The sequence below is a fragment of the Nerophis lumbriciformis genome, linkage group LG11 (genome assembly GCF_033978685.3).
Source record: "Nerophis lumbriciformis linkage group LG11, RoL_Nlum_v2.1, whole genome shotgun sequence".
Taxonomy (NCBI): domain Eukaryota; kingdom Metazoa; phylum Chordata; class Actinopteri; order Syngnathiformes; family Syngnathidae; genus Nerophis; species Nerophis lumbriciformis.
This window is the reverse complement of record NC_084558.2, coordinates 41,536,414-41,558,327: the sequence shown is the minus strand read 5'-3', so window position 1 is coordinate 41,558,327 and position 21,914 is coordinate 41,536,414. Positions and strand designations below refer to the sequence as shown.

The following is a 21,914-nucleotide window of genomic DNA, read 5'->3' as shown; positions in this document are numbered from 1 at the left end:
CCCCCCTTCTCTGGAATTATATTCCCAGTTTTGATCTCGGACGCCTGGTCACTTATAGCATATAAGAATATTATATTACTGTTAAGCAAACTATGAATAATAAAACACGCCAAAACATGTGTCCTTTATCATAGCTACACGTATGACAAAAAACCGCGTGAAAATCAGTGGTATTCAGTGAGGTAAGATGAATTAAATGCGCTGACAGTTCATGGCTCCTGCCAAATTAATTGTACTGAGTGGAGCGGATCACCACTCCAAGATGGCGGCTCCGCGTCTTGTCAGCGCCAGTAGGCAGCAGCGCTCGATGCTGTGTCTACTTATCAGATGTCTACGGTTATATGTGTGTTTACTAAACGGGGATCACATGCGCATCAAAGTTGCGCAGAAGAATTGCAGCCCATTTTCAATACGCTTAATATGCGCAAATTGAACGTTGTATTGACTCTCTTAAGTAACTGCTTCATTTTACAGTTTTTAAATGGATTAATTCAGGCAATATTAATTATAACACATTTGAATATTTCTATTTATGTATTTGTCAGGACAGTTATATTGATGAACATGTACAAATACAGTTGTAAATACGCCAAATGCTAATTTATATTACAATTTAAATTGTTTAGGAAGTCAAATGTGTCTTACCTCTCAGTTCTGGTCCACCTCTCTACTACCTGCTTTAGCTTTGCCCTAATTGTACTTTACTGGTTTGTCAATGTTTTTTGTTTTGTTTTCAAAGCATATTAACACAATGGACTCTGGTTCAACTTTACAGCATTTTCTGGACTTTCTGCTCTACAATGCTCTGGTTTGAATAAGTGAATGTATGCGCTTTTAGCTGTGAGTCATTATAGAGGGCGAGCACAACACAAAAACTGGAACAATCTACCCCTGTTGATTCTGTTGGACTGGTGCAGCTCCAAACAACAATCTGCTCCCTGGTAATGTACAAAAAATAAAAATGTAAAACACCTATATTTGTGCACAATTCCAAATTATTTTAACAATATGTGGAGGAAAATCATGCATCAAATTGTAACTGTCTACGAGGAATGTACTTTAAACCCTGCTGAGAACCATCACCCTCTGCAGTGGACATTTGTTTAAGGTCTATTTCTTTTGTTCCAGTGTCAAGGACGCTGGTTCTCAGGAGGATATGGAAAAATCATAATGCTGAAAACCACAGTGTCTGATATCATTTATCTTGAATTATTCATAAAATCATGACATGTTATAGATTAATTCATTCGTTATACAACATTTCTGTCCGTTTTTGTAATTGTAATGACTGCATAAACTGGCTACTATTAACTACAATTTTCACATTACACATGATTATTTTCCTTTCCCTGTTAGACAACATAATGGTGACTTTGTCTCTGTACTTTTTTTTTTTTATTATAATAGGCCACCATGGGGCCAAAAAAAGTTGTGAGTGCCAGCACTTTAATAAAAAAAAAGGTGAGAAACACAAATGAAATCAAGAAAAAGGCAAAGTGGAGTTCGCCTGGCTTTCCCCTCGCCTCATCCGAGTCTTCAATAAAGGTAGAAGTGATCCATTTCATTTGTCATTTTTATGTATTTCACATTATTTTCTGCATGTAAAACCAGGGCCACCCTAAGTAGAATTTTATTTTGAGGGCCTCTTCATTACAAAATTTGTGAAACAATTTTATACTTTTTTAAATTCTTTTTTATCAAACTTGAATTTAATTCTATGCATGTTTTGCACTAAAACACATTAATGGGGAAACAAGTTCAATATATTTTATTTTGGTGCAAAATAAGAAATATATTACATTTAAAACTAGAGATGTCACAGTATCAACGTTTCTTATCACGGTTATTGTGACCAAAATTATCATTATTATCGCTGTATTTTTAGTTGTGCTCAAAATTTTCAAAAATTGCTTATACTAAAATTTTCAACCCTAGTTTTATTTTTTGTTAAACAACACATTTAAAATGTATGTACGTATGTACCACAAGTACAGAATGGAATGTGCATATGAAAGCAATATAAGCAAAAGTAAAATGGCAGAAACAAAATAACAAATAAACAAAAATAAATGTGAAAATTGTGTGAGATGGCAATTTATGGCCAAAAAATATAACTGCACTTTTTGTCCATATACTAAAAGTGTTCATGTATGAGATCTCATCTTACATTTAGGGCTGCATGATCATGGCCAAAATTATAATTAAGATTATTTTAATCAATATTGAAATCCCGATTATTAATCCCGATTATTCATTATGTTAGGTAAAATAGTGTTGGGGTTGTGAATGCGGCGCCATCATGTAAGTTGTAATGTCTAATAAAAAGGCTATCGTTATCCATATATTTAAAGACAAATATTTGTGTTTTTGTTCATTAATAGTATCAACGTGTCAGCTTTTTTTTGTTACATGATGCCTTTCACTCTGTTTTTTTACATGTACTAATTTATTGTATGTTCATGTGCATGCTCTATCGGGACAGATCCATTAAGAGTTTGAGCAGAAATATGTCTTATAGGAATTAACTATACACCATAAAATATTAACAAAATGTTATGGCACATGAATAGTTTTTAAAGTAATAACTTTGTGACATAAAAAAAAACCCACAAGTAATGTAAAAACAAATACGGTGTTTACTCTTTGATATCAATATAAAACCCAAAGCAGTTTGGCTAATGAAGATAAAGTCTAATAAACAAGCTTCTTTCTCCAACAACACCATGTGATCCAGTGCTACAGTTTGGCCAACAGAAATAAACAGGAGTGATACCTCGCACATCTAATACACAATCTTTGTGGCCCACTGACAACACAGCCTGCGTTCAATTCGATGAGATGACAAAACATTTTGGCTCGTATTGATGTTATTGGAACACTTTGATTGATTGATTGAAACTTTTATTAGTAGATTGCACAGTACAGTGCATATTCCGTATAATTGACCATTAAATGGTAACACCCGAATACGTTTTTCAACTTGTTTAAGTCGGAGTCCAAAGTTATCATTAAAGGTTGAGTGAGCCTCCCAGTAAACAAACTAAAGACTTAATATACAATTTGTGGCAACATTCCCGACACATCGCCTGCTGCATGGTAACTCGGGATGTGTCTGTCTTCGATACTGTCCACACCTGTCTCCATCTAAAAACAGCAGTGCGCCCTTAGATGCACGTCGAGACTCCACGGAAGTAAAAGCGAGTGAAATAAAGTGAAACGATGCAATCGGCTCAGTTTCCTCGAAGGGAACATCTGGAAAAAATGACAGTTTTTCGGTAATTAAAATTCTAGCGGTATTACTAACCGTCTGGAATTTTACCACGGTCTATCATTATACCGTTACATCCCCAATTAAAACATAACTTTGCAAATCTTTCTTAATCTGCAACTAGGATTCGAACCCACTGCTAAAATTGCGCGCCACAGAGGGTAATGAGAAAAACTAGGGGAATTCGCCGTCATATTGTTATCAGTGACGGAGCAGGAAGAAGCTAGGGATACATTTGCAGTAAGTTATAATTAAGAAGTGCCCTGTCGTTCATTAATTGATCTTTTACATGCGTTTCTTTGCGCAAAACAGGGCGGCCCTTGTACAACTTTAATATTCTTTATAAAATGTGGAGTTGTGTATTTTTGGGTGTCTGAAATTAATTTATTGGATTTACATTATTTCCTATGGGAAAGTAACCTTAGGTACCACAGTACTAACACTTCTGTTTTGTGTGTTGACAAGACTTATTTTAATATTACTGGTGTGTTTTAGATTTTGGGTGCTCTCGTGCCCTAATACAATGTTTTTCAACCTTTTTTGAGCCGAGGCACATTTTTTGCGTTGAAAAAATCCGGAGGCACACCACCAGCAGAAATCATTAAATAACATAACTCAGTTGACAGTAAAAAGTCGTTGTCGCAATTGTTGGATATGACTTTAAAGCATAACCAAGCATGCATCAATATAGCTCTTGTCTCAAAGTAGGTATACTGTCACCACCTGTCACATCACGCCCTGACTTATTTGGAGTTTTTTGCTGTTTTCCTGTGTGTAGTGTTTTAGTTCTTGTTTGTGCTCCTATTTTGGTGGCTTTTTCTCTTTTTTTTGGTATTTTCCTATAGCAGTTTTCAGCGGTATTTCCCGCATCTACTTTGTTTTAGCAATCAAGAATATTTCAGTTGTTTTTCTTTTTCTTTGTGGGGATATTGTTGATTTGTCATGTCATGTTCGGATGTACATTGTGGACGCCGTCTTTGCTCAACACGCTGCAAGTCTTTGCTGTCGTCCAGCATTCTGTTTTTGTTTACTTTGTAGCCAGTTCAGTTTCTAGTTTTGTTCCTTAAGCTTCAATGCCTTTTCTTAGGGGCACTCAACTTTTGTTTATTTTTGGTTTTAGCATTAGATACCTTTTCATCTGCATACTGCCTCCCACTGTCATCTGCATATTGGGACCACGACATGCCATGTTCCGACATCTACAAAGCAATTAGCTACCGGCTGCCACCTACTGATATGGAAGAGCATAACATTGTTACTCTGCCAAGCTCTAGAAAGCACCGACACTCAACAAAAACACATATTTTGCAGACTATAATTATTTGTTTGCAGGCCAAACTCAAGAAGTACCAAGCCCTTATCCTCGAGAGCCAGCAAAATGGATGGAAGGCCTGGAACCTACCGGTGGAGGTGGGCTGTAGAGGCTTTGGGGGGCGGTCGCTCTGGAGAGCCCTCGAACTGATAGGGATCGAGGGGCTGGCTAGGAAGCGGCTGGTAGCCAACACCACTAAAAGGGCAGAGGAAGCATCACGCTGGATTTGGATACAAAGAAAGGTGCGGTGACAGAGCCGACCTACTGAAGGACTAGGGACATAGAGTTGGGTGGCATTCAGCAGGGGTAGATCCAGGACGCTGGATCTGCCGTCGAGCCCCTCCGAAGCGTCATGGGCTTAATTCGACGAAACGTTGATGACGGGGGGGGGGGTGCCCATTTGAGAACCTGCTGATGCCAACCAACTCATGTCCAGTTGAGGTATGCGGTCAAGCTTAGTCTTGGCTCAGGAAGGAGGACGTCCCTGCCATGCAGAGTCCCGCCAGTGCCTTGATGGAAGGAGAGATGAAGAGAGCGAGGCCACAGGCTCACAGATGGTGCAGGGGTGAGTACCTAAAGGTGAGCCAATTGCGATACCCTTATCGTATTTTGCATATTTGTTTTCAAAAAATATTTTTACCCCAAATAGGTAAAATTAGATAATCTCCCACAGCACGCCAGACTGTATCTCACGGCACACTAGTGTCCCTAATAAATAACTAAACAAAATGTACATAAATACATATTTTTTTAATATTCACAATAAATATACATTAATTTACAGATACATGTTAAAAACAAAACAGTGCTGCAATATTCAACATGTTTGCATGACCAAAATGGATAAGTTAAAAGGGGAGAACAGTGTGTTGTATTTCAGCACTTCTTGAAATGACTCGTACTTCATTCATCCTATTTCTGCACGGAGGGATCAGCAGCAGTCATAACAGTGCCTGGCGACAACAAAAAGAGCTTCAGAGTGATTAAAATCAAAATTAAAAAAATGGTTTGTTCCCACAGCACGTTTTGTCACTGGCAGCCGCACTCGTCCACGATCATGTCCTCGTGATGGCGCAGGAGCATCTCGCCGTTCTCGTAGTAGAGCATGCTGAGCGGGCTCATTTTGTTGGGAGCGCAGCAGGGCGCCGCCACCTTGTCCTCCTTGTAATGCTTGAGTAAACTCTAGGAAGACAAAGACGACAAGACAGGCTTTAGTTGACCCGCAAACCTTGGCCGTACAAGTCCGTTCAGTTAAGAGATGTCCTGATCCGATACTGGTATCGGTCTGATGTCAGCCAAAAAATAAGTATCGGATTGTGAAGTAAGACATCTAAATGTCCTCCGATAGGCACACAAGGTGGGTCTTCTCTTGCATTTGACTTGTTTACTAAAGGTTAATAGGATACTAGCAGTTACACAACAGCTAAGCACACAATAGCACACAAGCTAGACGTTTGTAATACGTGTCCTTTAATCCAACAATAGTGAAGTCTAAAACAGCACATTTGTCAATATAGACAAGTATCAAATCATTATAGTTACATATTACTTACACATACAAAGTCTCCAAGGCAGAAGCGTATTAGGATGTATCTAGTAACAAATGTGTCCGCATCATTCAACATACTGAGTCATGAGCTTAACCTCATGAATTATTTTGGCCATCAGGTGCCGCCAAAAACAATTATCATGCTACTTCGACTTAAAGACTGCATAAGTACATTCCAGATGGTTAATAATAAATACTAGAGATGTCCGATAATGGCTTTTTTGCCGATATCCGATATTCCGATATTGTCCAACTCTTAATTACCGATTCCGATATAAACCGATACCGACATATACAGTCGTGGAATTAACACATTATTATGCCTAATTTTGTTGTGATGTCCCGCTGGATGCATTAAACAATGTAACAAGGTTTTCCACAATAAATCAACTCAAGTTATGGAAAAAAGTGCCAACATGGCACTGCCATATTTATAATTGAAGTCACAAAGTGCATTCATTTTTTTAACATGCCTCAAAACTGTCAGGACTAGGACTGTGGCGTGGTTTGTTCTCCCGTGGTGCAAATGAACATTTGGACCAGTCATGGCGTGAAGGTAAATACATGATTTATTTAACACTATAACTACAAAGAAATGATCAAACAAAAGGTGCGCACAGGGGCGGAGGTACAAAACTAGACTATAAACACAAAACTTGCACATTGGCAGAAACTATGAACAATTAAACAAAACACTAACTGTGGCATGAATCAAAACAAAACTTACTTGACATGGCATGAAGTGCGCAGAGGTACATAGAGTGTGACAGGGGTAAGAATGCGGGGTAGAATGCAGGGATGTCGTCAGGACGAACAACAGAAAATGAAAAGCTTAAATAACACAGACATGATTAACGAAAACAGGTGCGTGACTCAAAACGTGAAACAGGTGCGTGACGTGACAGGTGAAAACTAATGGTTGCTATGGTGACAAACAAGAGTGCACAATGAGTCCAAACGTGGAACAGGTGAAACTAATGGGTAATCATGCAAACAAGACAAGGGAGTGAAAAGCCAGAAACTAAACAAAACATGACTTAAAACAAAACATGATTACACAGACATGACAAAAACAGCATCTTGGAATTTGGTACACGCTCTCCCTGAGAGAGCGTGAGGAGATTGAGGTAGTCGGGGTTAAGGGGGGTGTATATTGTAGCGTCCCGGAAGAGTTAGTGCTGCAAGGGGTTCTGGTTATTTGTTCTGTTGTGTTTATGTTGTGTTACGGTGCGAATGTTCTCCCGAAATGTGTTCGTCATTCTTGTTTGGTGTGGGTTCACAGTGTGGCACATGTTTGTAACAGTGTTAAAGTTGTTTATACGGCCACCCTCAGTGTGACCTGTATGGCTGTTGACCAAGTATGAATGCATTCACTTGTGTGTGTGAAAAGCCGTAGATATTATGTGACTGGGCTGGCACGCAAAGGCAGTGCCTTCCAGGTTTATTGGCGCTCTGTACTTCTCCCTACGTCCGTGTACACAGCGGCGTTTTAAAAAGTCATAAATTGTACTTTTTGAAACCGATACCGATAATTTCCGATATTACATTTTAAAGCATTTATCGGCCGATATCGGCAGTCCAATATTATCGGACATCCCTAATAAATACATTAATGTTTTTCATTAAGTTGAAGTTTATTTCAAACATGTATAAAGTTTCAATATGATACATCACACAATGTACCCACATACACATACAGTACAGGCCAAAAATTTGGATACACCTTCTCCTCATTCAATGCGTTTTCTTTATTTTCATGACTATTTTACACTGTAGATTGTCACTGAAGGCATCAAAACTATGAATGTGGAATTATGTACTCAATTAAAAAAGGTGAAATAACTGAAGACATGTTTTATATTCTAGCTTCTTCAAAATATCCACCCTCTTGGCATTCTCTCAATGAGCTTCCAGCACACCTGTGAAGTGAAAACCATTTCAGGACACCTCTTGAAGCATGCAGACTTTGCCTACGAGTCCGCATTCGGGGCAGGATTACTGGTGAGCCGTAGCGAATTGGGAAACTAAAGTCTGTCACTAAAGTCGCTGCTCCTTTTAAAGTACCAGTAGAGTGGAAAAACAAGTTGCCTCCATATTGAAGCTATTATCACATATATATCATTTAAAACACCAAAAGACTTCCAAATTGGCAGATAAATAGATATTGTCAAAATAATATCAATCTCACAGTGAGAGTTAATAAGGAAGCCAGTCACATGATCCGTGACGTAGCAGGCAGGAGTAACCACAGATCCCTTCTCCATCAACAACAATGCTAATCAAGCAAAATTTGGGAGAGCCAACAACGATTACTTTGGGAAATATGATCCAGGATCATATTGCAGTTTCATTGTGACACTATAGCATCAGCAGCATTGCCAGGTGCTAAACATACAAACTAACTAGAGATGTCCGATAATGGCTTTTTTGCCGATATTCCGATTAATTACCGATTCCGATATCAACCGATACCGTTAGATACAGTCGTGGAATTAACCCATTATTATGCCTAATTTTGTTGTGATGCCCCGCTGGATGCATTAAACAATGTAACAAGGTTTTCCAAAATAAATCAACTCAAGTTATGGAAAAAAATGCCAACATGGCACTGCCATATTTATTATTGAGCACTTTGGCTACCCCTGTGGTAAATTTTAAATGTGCTTTATAAATAAAGTTGATTTGATTTGATTTGATTTGATTGAAGTCACAAAGTGCATTATTTTTTTTAACATGCCTCAAAACAGCAGCTTGGAATTTGGGACATGCTCTCCCTGAGAAGGTTGAGGTTGGGGGGGTAGCGATGGGTATTTTTTGTAGCGTCCCGGAAGAGTTAGTGCTGCAAGGGGTTCTGTTGTGTTTATGTTGTGTTACGGTGCGGATGTTCTCCCGAAATGTGTTTGTCATTCTTGTTTGGTGTGGGTTCACAGTGTGGCGCATATTTGTAACAGTGTTAAAGTTGTTTATACGGCCACCCTCAGTGTGACCTGTATGGCTGTTGACCTTGCATCCACTTGTGTGTGTCAAAAGCCGTAGGTATTATGTGAATGGCCCGGCACGCAAAGGCAGTGCCTTTAAGGTTTATTGGCGCTCTGTACTTCTCCCTACGTCCGTGTACCACTCCGTACAGCGGCGTTTTAAAAAGTCATACATTTTACTTTTTGAAACCGATACCGATAATTTCCGAACCGATACCGATATTTTCCGATATTCCATTTTAAAGCATTTATCGGCCGATAATATCGGCAGCCCGATATTATCGGACATCTCTAATTATCACGATATAAAAGCGTTATTCTCAGCCATATTTTTAATCGAAAAATTGGCCAACCCTTACGATCACAAGTGAAAACATGGAACAAAGGAACACAAGTGTCATCTTACCTGCATGTAAGCGTGATTGGTCGGGTTCAATTCCGCACCCACCGGTCCAATGCAGGACCCCTCACATCGATAAGCGTTGTATCTTTTAGGGAAGATGATCCAGGACCCCCATCCGATCTGATTAAAGTCCACCTGCATGTCCACTCTGCGGCACAGAGTCTTGTCCACCGTTCCCCTTTTAGACGCCGGCGGGCTCCTCGCCATCTGTTCCCTCTGTCCTCGTTTGCTTCTCCTCCGCTTGGGGGGCCAACGTGGCTTTTTGATTTCTGCCGGGGCCAAGAACTTGGAGCGTTCCGCCGTGTGGAGAAGGCTGGCTTTGGCTTTGGAGTCCTGGTCCGAGGCGGTGCGGGAGAAGATGACCAGCAAGGCCCGGTGGCTCACTTCCTGCTCCCTACTGGAGTCAGGGAGCTCCGCCTTTCTCCTCCTGGACGCTCTTTTGCGGCGAATGATGGCGGATTTCTCCTGGAGCCAGCTCAGGAGTGGGCCCGTCATGTTGAAGACCCTCCAGCTGTGGGAGGAGGAGACCAAGGCGGACTCCGTGAGGAGGCCCACCAGCTGCTGGGGGTGCTCCTTGCAGGCCCTCGGCACCGCCTTGCACTGCGGGCCGTGCTGGTGGTACACGGCCACGGACACGTTGGAAGCGGCCGGAGAGAAGCGGACCCTCAGCTCGGCCGCCTGGATCTGGTGGACTGCCAGGAGGGCGTGGAGGTCAAAGGTTGCCGCCCAGCGCCCGTGCTTGTGCACCAGCCCTGAAGTGAGGAAGTAAGAACATTTCTTTTTTTTAAACAATATTTATTCCAGCTGATCATGAAATAAAGTATCATGAAATATCAGAAAATTTTTTTTCAATAAAACATCCAACTAAAAAGTCACAAAATCTATAGTATAGTATGTATAATATTTGTATTCTGTTTAAGGAAACATTGTTTTTTTAAACGTCAAAAACAAAATATACATTATTTTTAATAAGTGAATTTAATGACAATTAGATAAAAACATTGTAATATACTTGAACAATTGTTTAGAAATATCTCCAATAATGCAACAACAAAAATCAGAACTATAATGACTTCCCTTTAAAAAATATTTGACGCTAATGTTGACATTTTCCTCCAATTCTCTAAACTACTGTAAATATGTATGAATATTTGTATTGTAAGAAAACACTCTTTTTTTTAAATCAATAAATGCCCCCCCACCCCCCAAAAAAATATTATGATGTACTCAAGCAATTTTAAAATAAATATTGTTATACGTATAACAATGATTTTCAAAATTCAGTAAAACTATGACTTTCTTTAAAAAATATTCAATGCTAATGTTAACATTTTCCTCTAAACTACCGTAAATATGAAACATTACTTGTAATACAAGGAAATAAAATACAGAAGACACTTTTTGGGGTTAAAAAATGCCCCTCACAATATTGTACTATACTTCACTTTTTTTTAATTTTTAATAACAAACAAAAAGAACTACAGTGGCTTTCCTCTGAACAAAATAAATAAAATAATGCTGGCAATGTTTTCCTTTAAAGCAGGGGTCCCCAAACTACGGCCCGTGGGCCGGACCCGGCCCCCCAGCATCCAAAATCCGGCCCACGGGAAGTCCCAAGTTAAAATAAAATAAAAATTAAAAAATGATTTTTATTTTTTTCATTATTTTTTTTAAATTATTATTATTATTTTTTTATCTTTCCTTTCTAATCCATTTTCTACCGCTTGTTACTCTCAGTGTCTCCTAGCCGCTCAGGCAAATCATATTGTCTAAAAATGATTTTTCCCATCGATAACGTGACAATGTTAAATGTTGATGAACATGAATGTTAATTGATGTTAAATGACAAAACGGAATAACTCGCTGGAATATAAAGACAATGTATATGTGTGTATATATATATATATATATATATATATATATATATATATATATATATATATATATATACAGCCCAGCCCCCGGCCAAATTTTTTTAACCCAATGCGGCCCCCGAGTCAAAATGTTTGGGGACCCCTGCTTTAAAGAGTTACAAAACTAAATACATATTTGTAACATATGATAACATAAAATGCAAAAGTAATAACATACGAAAACTACAATACATTTAATATACGCCCAACAACAACAACAACAAAATATTTAAATAATATAACAATAAGAAGATTCCTTTGATGATAAATGTATTATACCTATAAACGATTAATGTGAAATTTAAAAATATTACTTTTAATTAAAACTTTTAGATCATACTCTATTTTAAAAACATTGTACCGATTGTTAATGTGAAATTTCTATATAATATATGATTCTAATTACATAATGTTATTACTTTTATTTCATATGTCTAGATTATACAGTCGTGCTCATAAGTTTACATACCCTGGGAGAATTTATGATTTCTTGGCCATTCTTCAGAGAATATGAATGATAACACAAAAACCTTTCTTCCACTCATGCTTAATGGTTGTGTGAAGCTATTTATTGGCAAACAACTGTTTACTCTTTTTAAATCAAAATGACAAAAGAAAGTACCCAAATGACCCTGATCAAAAGTTTACATACGTGGGCTCTGTACCGAAGATGTCGTTGTGGCTTGTGCAGCCCTTTGAGACAATTGTGATTCAGGGCTATATAAATAAACATTGATTGATTGATAAAAAATGTGGGAATTGTGGAACTTTTAAAAAATGTTGCATTTGGGAATTTCGAGAAAAGCGGGAATTTTTTAGAAAATGTTGTTAGACTTGAATGTTCTGAATGGTTGGTGTTGGAATTTTTCAAATCGGTCCAGAAATGTTGAAGTAGTAACATTTTTAATTAATAGTATTAAGGAATTCCTGAAATTTCGTGAAAACCGTGAATTTTTCCAGTTCGAAAAACAACTTTGTTTTCTGTCCTGATTAAGAGGAATGTTTGGACGGTGGAACGGTTGAAGTGAGTTGAAAAATGTGGAAAGAGTAGTCGCCAGAAAAAAGGATCAAAAAAGGGTCTGAAATAACGGGAATTTCTCGGAATTCCTGGAATTTTTTTTTTAAACCTGGAAAAATGATAGTTTGAATGTGTTGAAGGTGGAATGGTTTGAATCGGGTGAAAAATGGTGGAAGTTTGAAAAATGGCCAATTCATTTTGAATGGGAAAAATGTCCCGGAAAACCTGGAATTCTGGGAAATCTGGAAATATTTTTGGAATTTGTAAAGGGAAAGCCCGCCAGTTCCGTATAGGCTGAACAGTTTGAAGTTGGAACGGTTTGAATCGGGTGAAAAATGTGAAAAATGGTGGAAGTTTGAAAAAAATGGCCAATTCATTTTGATTGGGAAAAATGTCCTGGAAAACCAGGAATTCTGGGAAATGTTGAAATATTTTTGGAATTTGTCAAGGGAAAGCCCGCCATTCCCGTATAGGCTGAACAGTTTGAAGTCGGAATGGTTTGAATCGGGTGAAAAATGTGGAAGGTGGAGCGCGCCAGAATCTGTAGAATAAATTGAATAATAAACAGATTAATTTTGGTGTAGAAAACCACACAATTACATAATGTGGTAACTTTTAATTGATATTTAAGATGTATGTTTTAATTTGACAACAAAGCCCATTTATCCTTGAAATGGGTTGAAAAATGTGGAAGGAGTAGTCGCCAGAAAAAAAGGGTCAAAAAAGTAACGGGAATTTCTCGGAATTCCTTGGAATTTTTTTTCAACCTGGAAAAATGATAGTTTGAATGTCCAGGATGAGTGGAATGTGTTGAAGGTGGAATGGTTTGAATCGGGTGAAAAATGGTGGAAGTTTGAAAAATGGCCAATTAATTTTGAATGGGAAAAATGTCCCGGAAAACCTGGAATTCTGGCAAATCTGGAAATATTTTTGGAATTTGTCAAGGGAAAGCCCACGATTCCCGTATAGGCTGAACAGTTTGAAGGTGGAACGGTTTGAATCGGGTGAACAATGTGGAAGGTAGAGCGCACCAGAATCTGGAGAATAAATTGAATAATAAATAGATTAATTTTGGTGTAGAAAACCACACAATTACATAATGTGGTAACTTTTAATTGATATTTAAGATCAATTAAAAGTTACCACTCTCCAGATTCTGGCGCGCTCCACCTTCCACATTTTTCACCCGATTCAAACCGTTCCAACTTCAAACTGTTCAGCCTATACGGGAATGGCGGGTTTTCCCTTGACAAATTCCAAAAATATTTCCAGATTTCCCAGAATTCCAGGTTTTTCAGGACATTTTTCCCAATCAAAATGAATTGGCCATTTTTTCAAACATCCACCATTTTTCACATTATTCACCCGATTCAAACCGTTCCAACTTCAAACTGTTCAGCCTATACGGGAATCGCGGGCTTTTCCTTGACAAATTCCAAAAATATTTCCAGATTTCCCAGAATTCCAGGTTTTCCGGAACATTTTTCCCAATCAAAATGAATTGGCCATTTTTCAAACTTCCACCATGTTTCACCCGATTCAAACCATTCCACCTTCAACACATTCCACTCATCCTGGACATTCAAACTATCATTTTTCCAGGTTCAAAAAAATTCCAGGAATTCCGAGAAATTCCTGTTATTTCAGACCCTTTTTTGACCCTTTTTTCTGGCGACGACTCCTTCCACATTTTTCAACCCAATTCAAGGATAAATGGGCTTTGTTGTCAATTTAACATACATCTTAAATATCAATTAAAAGTTATCACATTATGTAATTGTGTGGTTTTCTAAACCAAAATTAATCTATTTATTATTCAATTTATTCTCCAGATTCTGGCGCGCTCCACCTTCCACATTTTTACCCAATTCAAACCGTTCCGACTTCAAACTGTTCAGCCTATATGAGAATCGCGGGCTTTCCCTTGACAAATTCCAAAAATATTTCCAGATTTCCCAGAATTCCAGGTTTTCCGGGACATTTTTCCCATTCAAAATGAATTGGCCTTTTTTCAAACTTCCCCCATTTTTCACATTTTTCACCCGATTCAAACCGTTCCGACTTCAAACTGTTCAGCCTATACAGGAATGGCGGGCTTTCCCTCGACAAATTCCAAAAATATTTCCAGATTTCCCAGAATTCCAGGTTTTCCGGGACATTTTTCCTATTCAAAATGAATTGGCCATTTTTCAAACGTCCACCATTTTTCACCCGATTCAAACCATTCCACCTTCAACACATTCCACTCATCCTAATAATTTTTCCAGGTTAAAAAAAATTCCGGGAATTCCGAGAAATTCCCGTTACTTCAGACCCTTTTTTGATGAGTGGAATGTGTTGTATTTTTGGAATTTGTCAAGGGAAAGCCCGCGATTCCCGTATAGCCTGAACAGTTTTGAAGTTGGAACGGTTTGAATTGGGTGAATTGGGCAGTATAGCTCGGTTGGTAGAGCGGCCGTGCCAGCAACTTGAGGGTTCCAGGTTCGATCCCCGCTTCCGCCATCCTAGTCACTGCCGTTGTGTCCTTGGGCAAGACACTTTACCCACCTGCTACCAGTGCCACCCACACTGGTTTAAATGTAACTTAGATATTGGGTTTCACTATGTAAAAGCACTTGAGTCACTATAGAAAAGCGCTAGATAAATATAAATCACTTCACTTCACAATGGGAATTTCATGGAAATTTGGGGATTTCGAGAAAAAAGGACATTTTTTTAGAAAAGACTTGAATGTTCTGAATTAGTGTTGCAATTTTTCAAATCGGTCGAGAAATGTTGACGTAGTAACATTTTTAATTAATGGTATTAAGGAATTCCTGCCCTGTGATGAGGTGGCGACTTGTCCAGGGTGTACACCGCCTTCCGCCCGAATGCAGCTGAGATAGGCTCCAGCGACCCCCTGCGACCCCAAAAGGGACAAGCGGTAGAAAATGGATGGATGGAAGGAATTCCTGAAATTTCGGGAAAAAATGTTTCCAGTCCGAAAAAACAACTTTGTTTTTTGTCCTGATTAAGAAGAATGTTTGGACCGTGGAACGGTACAAGTGGGTTGAAAAATGTGGAAGGAGTAGTCGCCAGAAAAGAGTCAAAAAAGGGGTCTGAAATAACGGGAATTTCTCGGAATTCCTGGAATTTTTTTGAACCTGGAAAAATGATAGTTTTGAATGTGTTGAAGGTGGAATGGTTTGAATCTGGTGAAACATGGTGGACGTTTGAAAATTGGCCAATTCATTTTGAATGGGAAAAATGTCCCGGAAAACCTGGAATTCTGGGAAATCTGGAAATATTTTTGGAATTTGTCAAGGGAAAGCCCGCGATTCCCGTATAGGCTGAACAGTTTGAAGGTGGAAGGTTGAGCGCGACAGAATCGGGAGAATAAATTGAATAATAAATAGATTAATTTTGGTGTAGAAAACCACACAATTACACAATGAGGTAACTTTTAATTGATATTTAAGATGTATGTTAAATTAACAACAAAGCCCATTTATCCTTGAAGTGGGTTGAAAAATGTGGAAGGAGTAGTCGCCAGAAAAAAGGGTCAAAAAAAGGGTCTGAAATAATTCCTGGAATTTTTTTAAAATTATAATTTGAATGTCCACAATGAGTGGAATGTGTTGGTTTGAATCGGTTGAAAAATGTGAAAAATGGAAGTTTGGAAAATGGCCAATTCATTTTGATTGGGGAAAAATGTCCCGGAAAACCTGGAATTTGTCAAGGGAAAGCCCACGATTCCTGTATAGGCTGAACAGTTTTGAAGTTGGAACGGTTTGAATTGGGTGAATTGGGCGGTATAGCTCGGTTGGTAGAGCAGCCGTGCCAGCAACTTGAGGGTTCCAGGTTCGATCCCCGCTTCCGCCATCTTAGTCACTGCCGTTGTGTCCTTGGGCAAGACACTTTACCCACCTGCTCCCAGTGCCACCCACACTGGTTTAAATGTAACTTAGATATTGGGTTTCACTATGTAAAAGCACTTTGAGTCACTAGAGAAAAGTGCTATATAAATATAATTCACTTCACAATTCACTTCAAAAATGTGTAAGGTAGAGCGCGCCAGAATCTGGAGAATAAATTTACTAATAAATAGATTAATTTTGGTGTAGATAACCACACAATTACATAATGTGCTAACTTTTAATTGATATTTAAGATGTATGTTAAATTGACAACAAAGCCCATTTATCCTTGAAGTGGGTTGAAAAATGTGGAAGGAGTAGTCACCAGAAAAAAGGGTCAAAAAAGGGTCTGAAGTAATGGGAATTTCTCGGAATTCCTGGAATTTTTTTTAACCTGGAAAAATGATAGTTTTGAATGTGTTGAAGGTGGAATGGTTTGAATCAGGTGAAACATGGTGGACGTTTGAAAAATGGCCAATTCATTTTGAATGGGAAAAATGTCCCGGAAAACCTGGAATTCTGCTAACTTTTCATTGATATTTAAGATGTATGTTAAATTGACAACAAAGCCCATTTATTCTTGAAGTGGGTTGAAAAATGTGGAAGGAGTAGTCGCCAGAAAAAAGGGTCTGAAATAACGGGAATTTCTCGGAATTCCTGGATTTTTTTTTTAAATTATAGTTTGAATGTCCACGATGAGTAGAATGTGTTGGTTTGAATCAGTTGAAAAATGTGAAAAATGGAAGTTTGGAAAATGGCCAATTCATTTTGATTGGGGAAAAATGTCCCGGAAAACCTGGAATTTGTCAAGGGAAAGCCCACGATTCTCGTATAGGCTGAACAGTTTGAAGGTGGAAGGTTGAGCGCGACATAATCGGGAGAATAAATTGAATAATAAATAGATTAATTTTGGTGTAGAAAACCACACAATTACACAATGAGGTAACTTTTAATTGATATTTAAGATGTATGTTAAATTAACAACAAAGCCCATTTATCCTTGAAGTGGGTTGAAAAATGTGGAAGGAGTAGTCGCCAGAAAAAAGGGTCTGAAATAACGGGAATTTCTCGGAATTCCTGGAATTTTTTTTAAATTATAGTTTGAATGTCCACGATGAGTGGAATGTGTTGGTTTGAATCGGTTGAAAAATGTGAAAAATGGAAGTTTGGAAAATGGCCAATTAATTTTGATTGGGGGGAAAATGTCCCGGAAAACATGGAATTTGTCAAGGGAAAGCCCACGATTCCCGTATAGGCTGAACAGTTTGAAGGTGGAAGGTTGAGCGCGACAGAATCGGGAGAATAAATTGAATAATAAATAGATTAATTTTGGTGTAGAAAACCACACAATTACACAATGAGGTAACTTTTAATTGATATTTAAGATGTATGTTAAATTAACAACAAAGCCCATTTATCCTTGAAGTGGGTTGAAAAATGTGGAAGGAGTAGTCGCCAGAAAAAAGGGTCTGAAATAACGGGAATTTCTCGGAATTCCTGGAATTTCTTTTAAATTATAGTTTGAATGTCCACGATGAGTGGAATGTGTTGGTTTGAATCGGTTGAAAAATGTGAAAAATGGAAGTTTGGAAAATGGCCAATTAATTTTGATTGGGGGGAAAATGTCCCGGAAAACCTGGAATTTGTCAGGGGAAAGCCCACGATTCCCGTATAGGCTGAACAGTTTGAAGGTGGAAGGTTGAGCGCGACAGAATCTGGAGAATAAATTGAATAATAAATAGATTAATTTTGGTGTAGAAAACCACACAATTACATAATGTGCTAACTTTTCATTGATATTCAAGATGTATGTTAAATTGACAACAAAGCCCATTTATCCTTGAAGTGGGTTGAAAAATGTGGAAGGAGTAGTCGCCAGAAAAAAGGGTCAAAAAAAGGGTCTGAAATAACGGGAATTTCTCGGAATTCCTGGAATTTGTTTTAAAATTATAGTTTGAATGTCCACGATGAGTGGAATGTGTTGGTTTGAATCGGTTGAAAAATGTGAAAAATGGAAGTTTGAAAAATGGCCAATTCATTTTGATTGGGGGAAAATGTCCCGGAAAACCTGGAATTTGTCAGGGGAAAGCCCACGATTCCTGTATAGGCTGAACAGTTTGAAGTTGGTGAAAAATGTGGAAGAATCTGGAGAATAAATAAATAGATTAATTTTGGTGTAGAAAACCGCACAATTACATAATGTGATAACTTTTTAAGTTGTATGTTAAATTGACAACAAAGCCCACGTATTCTTGATTATGATTGCATGGGGGGGGGGGGGGGGGGGGGGGGGGGGTTTGTCCAGGTGTAGATTCAGGTGTGGCTCAAATTAATCTCCAGGATTAAAGCGTTTCAATTATTTGACCTATTGCATGCATTCACTCATCACGCAGTGCTCATCACGTGATCAAACTGTTTAATCCACTCAAAAGTCAACAACCGAAACCCCGTCAGATTGCACAGGCCCTTGCAGCGGGTCCCTGGTCCCTGGAACGCCGCGGTCCCTCCCTGCGTTTCCTCGGCAAAAGCAAACACCTTGCAGCCATGTGCGATGTCGCTTGTGTGCCACCGGCAACAAATCCGCAGCTCTAATCTAATCAGGACAAGTGTGAAGGGAGGAAAAAGAACTAAGGAAACTTGTTGATTTGGTCCCCGGTAAGAGATTTGTAGGAGGAGGGGGCGTCTGGCGAGATATAGAATCAACATTTCAGCTATTTAAGGTGGAAAAAAAAAAGAGGTTTGCTTTGAGAATTAAAGCAGAAAAAAAAAGCAGGACTCTTTTCACACGCTGACCCCCTCCTACTCGCGTGGGATGTGGATTGAAGCCTTCTCAGATCGTCTGGCAACCCCCCCCCCCCCCCCCCTCCCTCATACGCCCCCCTCCCCGCCCTTAACATGTCGCAACACGGTGTCAGTCAGTCACTCACCCCCGCCTTTTTAAGTAAAAAAGTGCGTGAAATAATGTGGAAATATTACCTCTCGCTATCAAACTCCTCACCGTGTCCGCCTCCAGCTCCGCGGCGTCCACGGGCCGGGTGAAGTTCCGGTAGAGGTGCACCATGTAGCTGGGCAGGTGGTGCCCGGCGACGCGCTCCTGCGCCGGCGGGAAGCGGTGCAGCGTGCCCCGGGCGCGGCCCTGCCCCTGCCCGGGGGCTCCGGCCCGGGCCTGCAGGAGGGGCACCACCAGCAGCAGCAGCAGTGACTTCCACAGCTCCATGACGCCCCCAATAAGACACGATCCCTTCCAATGCGGAGCATTTTTTTAGGGGTGTCTTATATACCCTCAGACGACCACCCCTCCCGCTTTCATGTCAGCAAGTAGCTGAGAACATTAAAGGAAATTGACATGCGTCCCCATGACGTGTTACCTGACAGCTCATCAGCCTTTCAGCTGCTAATTAGGCAGCCCTACTGGATGCTGCTTTTTTTTTTTTTTTTTTTAAACTAATTATTAGGGTTTCTCATAGAGTGATGTGCAGTGGACAATAGGGACAAGCATTGAGCTAATAAAAGGCACTAAAATGTAATATGCAGCATGGACAAACCATTATGCCTTTTAAACGTGGAAAAAATTTAAATAAATTGCATTTTATTGTTCATTGTTCATTGTACCTTCTAAAATAATTTCACTTTTTAGTTATTTAAAAAAAAAAATTGTTTTCAACATGTCAGATGTTAAATACTACAAAAAATTTAGTTGTTGTTGCCTATTACACAGCGGCTAAAAGGTTAAAAAAAAAAACGATGAAATTGTAATATTTACATCTCATAAAGTTGTAAACATTATTTAAGTATTTCAAATTTTAATTAGGGACAAGCATTGAGCTAATAAAAAGTACAAACATGTCAAACCATATTTAATGGTGCATTTCTGCCTTTTAAAAGGTGAAAAAATTTAAATAAATCGCATTTTATTGTTCATTTAATTATATAGCTATACCTTCTAAAATAGTTTAACTTTTTTAGAAGGTATAGCTATATAATTGAATGAACAATAACAATAAAACAATAAAAAACTTTTTTTTATTTTTTTTTATTTTTTTTTACTGTTTTCAACATATGTCAGATGTTAAATACTCCAAGAAATTTAGTTGTCGTTGCCTATTACACAGTGGATAAAAGGTTACAAAAAACTTATGAAATTGTAATAATTGCACCTTATAAAGTTGTAAAAATTATTTAAGTATTTAAAATTTTAATTAGGCGCAAGCATTGAGCTAATAAAAAGTACTAAAATGTCAAACCATATTTAATGGTGCATTTCTGCCGTTTAAAAGTTGAGAAAATGTATATAAATTGCATTTTTTGCTCAATCAATTATATAGCTATACCTTCTAAAATAGTTTCACTTTTTAGTTATTTTTTGTAATTGTTTTCAACATGTCAGATGTTAAATACTACAAAAATATATAACTATCGATGCCTACTACACAGCAGATAAAAGGTTAAAAAAAACAATGAAATTGTAATAATTGCATCTCATAAAGTTGTAACAATTATTACAAAATTTAAATGTTGAAAAAAAAAAATCTAATTTTGTCACCTTGTATTTAACATTTTGATTAGAGACAAGCATTAAGCTAATAAAAAGGACTTTAATGTATTATGCAGCATGGACAAACCATTCTGCCTTTTAAAAGTTGAAAAAAAAGTAAAGAAATCGCATTTTATTGTTAATTCATGTATATAGCGATACCTTCTAAAATAGTTTCACTTCTTAGTTATTTAAAAAAAAAAATGTTTTCAACATATGTCAGATGTTAAATACTCCAAGAAATTTAGTTGTCGTTGCCTATTACACAGTGGATAAAAGGTTAGAAAAAACTTATGAAATTGTAATAATTGCATCTCATAAAGTTGTAAAAATTATTTAAGTATTTAAAATTTTAATTAGGCACAAGCATTGAGCTAATAAAAAGTACTAAAAATGTCAAACCATATTTAATGGTGCATTTCTGCCGTTTAAAAGTTGAGAAAATGTATATAAATTGCATTTTTTGTTCAATCAATTATATAGCTACACCTTCTAAAATAGTTGCATTTTTTAGTTATTTTTTAAAGTTGTTTTCAACATGTCAGATGTTAAATACTACAAAAAATGTAACTATCAATGCCTATTACACAGCAGATAAAAGGTTTAAAAAAACAATGAAATTGCAATAATTGTATCTCATAAAGTTGTAAAAAATTATTACAGACTTTAAATGTTGAAAAAAAAAATCTAATTTTGTCATTTAATATTGTTTCACTTTATAGTTTAACATTTGGATTAGGGACAAGCATTAAGCTAATAAAAAGTGCTACAATGTATTATGCAGCATGGACAAACCATTCTGCCTTTTAAAAGTGGAGAAAATGTAAATAAATTGAATTATTTGTTCAATCAAGTATATAGCTATCTATCCATCCATCCATTTTCTACCGCTTATTCCCTTTGGGGTCGCGGGGGGCGCTGAAGCCTATCTCAGCTAAAATCGGGCGGAAGGCGGGGTACACCCTGGACAAGTCGCCACCTCATCGCAGAATTAAATAGCTATACCTTCTAAAATAGTTTCACTTTTTAGTTATTTTTTAAAA

The 21,914-nt window shown here is 37.9% G+C and overlaps 2 protein-coding genes across 3 annotated transcripts in view; both read right to left on the bottom strand.

Moving 5' to 3' along the window:
* lrrc20 (leucine rich repeat containing 20) overlaps positions 1-784 on the bottom strand; it is a 5,903-nt gene extending 5,119 nt beyond the window's left edge. Inside the window, exon 1 of one of the 2 annotated variants that reach the window (XM_061966571.2) lies at positions 646-784. The gene's annotated coding sequence lies outside the window, so the exon portion shown is untranslated. The remainder of the gene's footprint in view (positions 1-645) is intronic. The other variant, XM_061966572.2, reaches the window with a different exon arrangement.
* Positions 785-5,311: 4,527 nt separating this feature from the next.
* Positions 5,312-19,554, bottom strand: ndr2 (nodal-related 2). The gene is made up of 3 exons (XM_061966256.2): positions 19,314-19,554; positions 9,514-10,262; positions 5,312-5,762 (listed from the first exon to the last, which is right to left on the bottom strand). Exons 1-3 carry the CDS (start codon positions 19,552-19,554, stop codon positions 5,610-5,612), a joined length of 1,143 nt encoding a protein of 380 aa, XP_061822240.2. The 3' UTR covers positions 5,312-5,609.
* Positions 19,555-21,914: the final 2,360 nt, after the last annotated feature.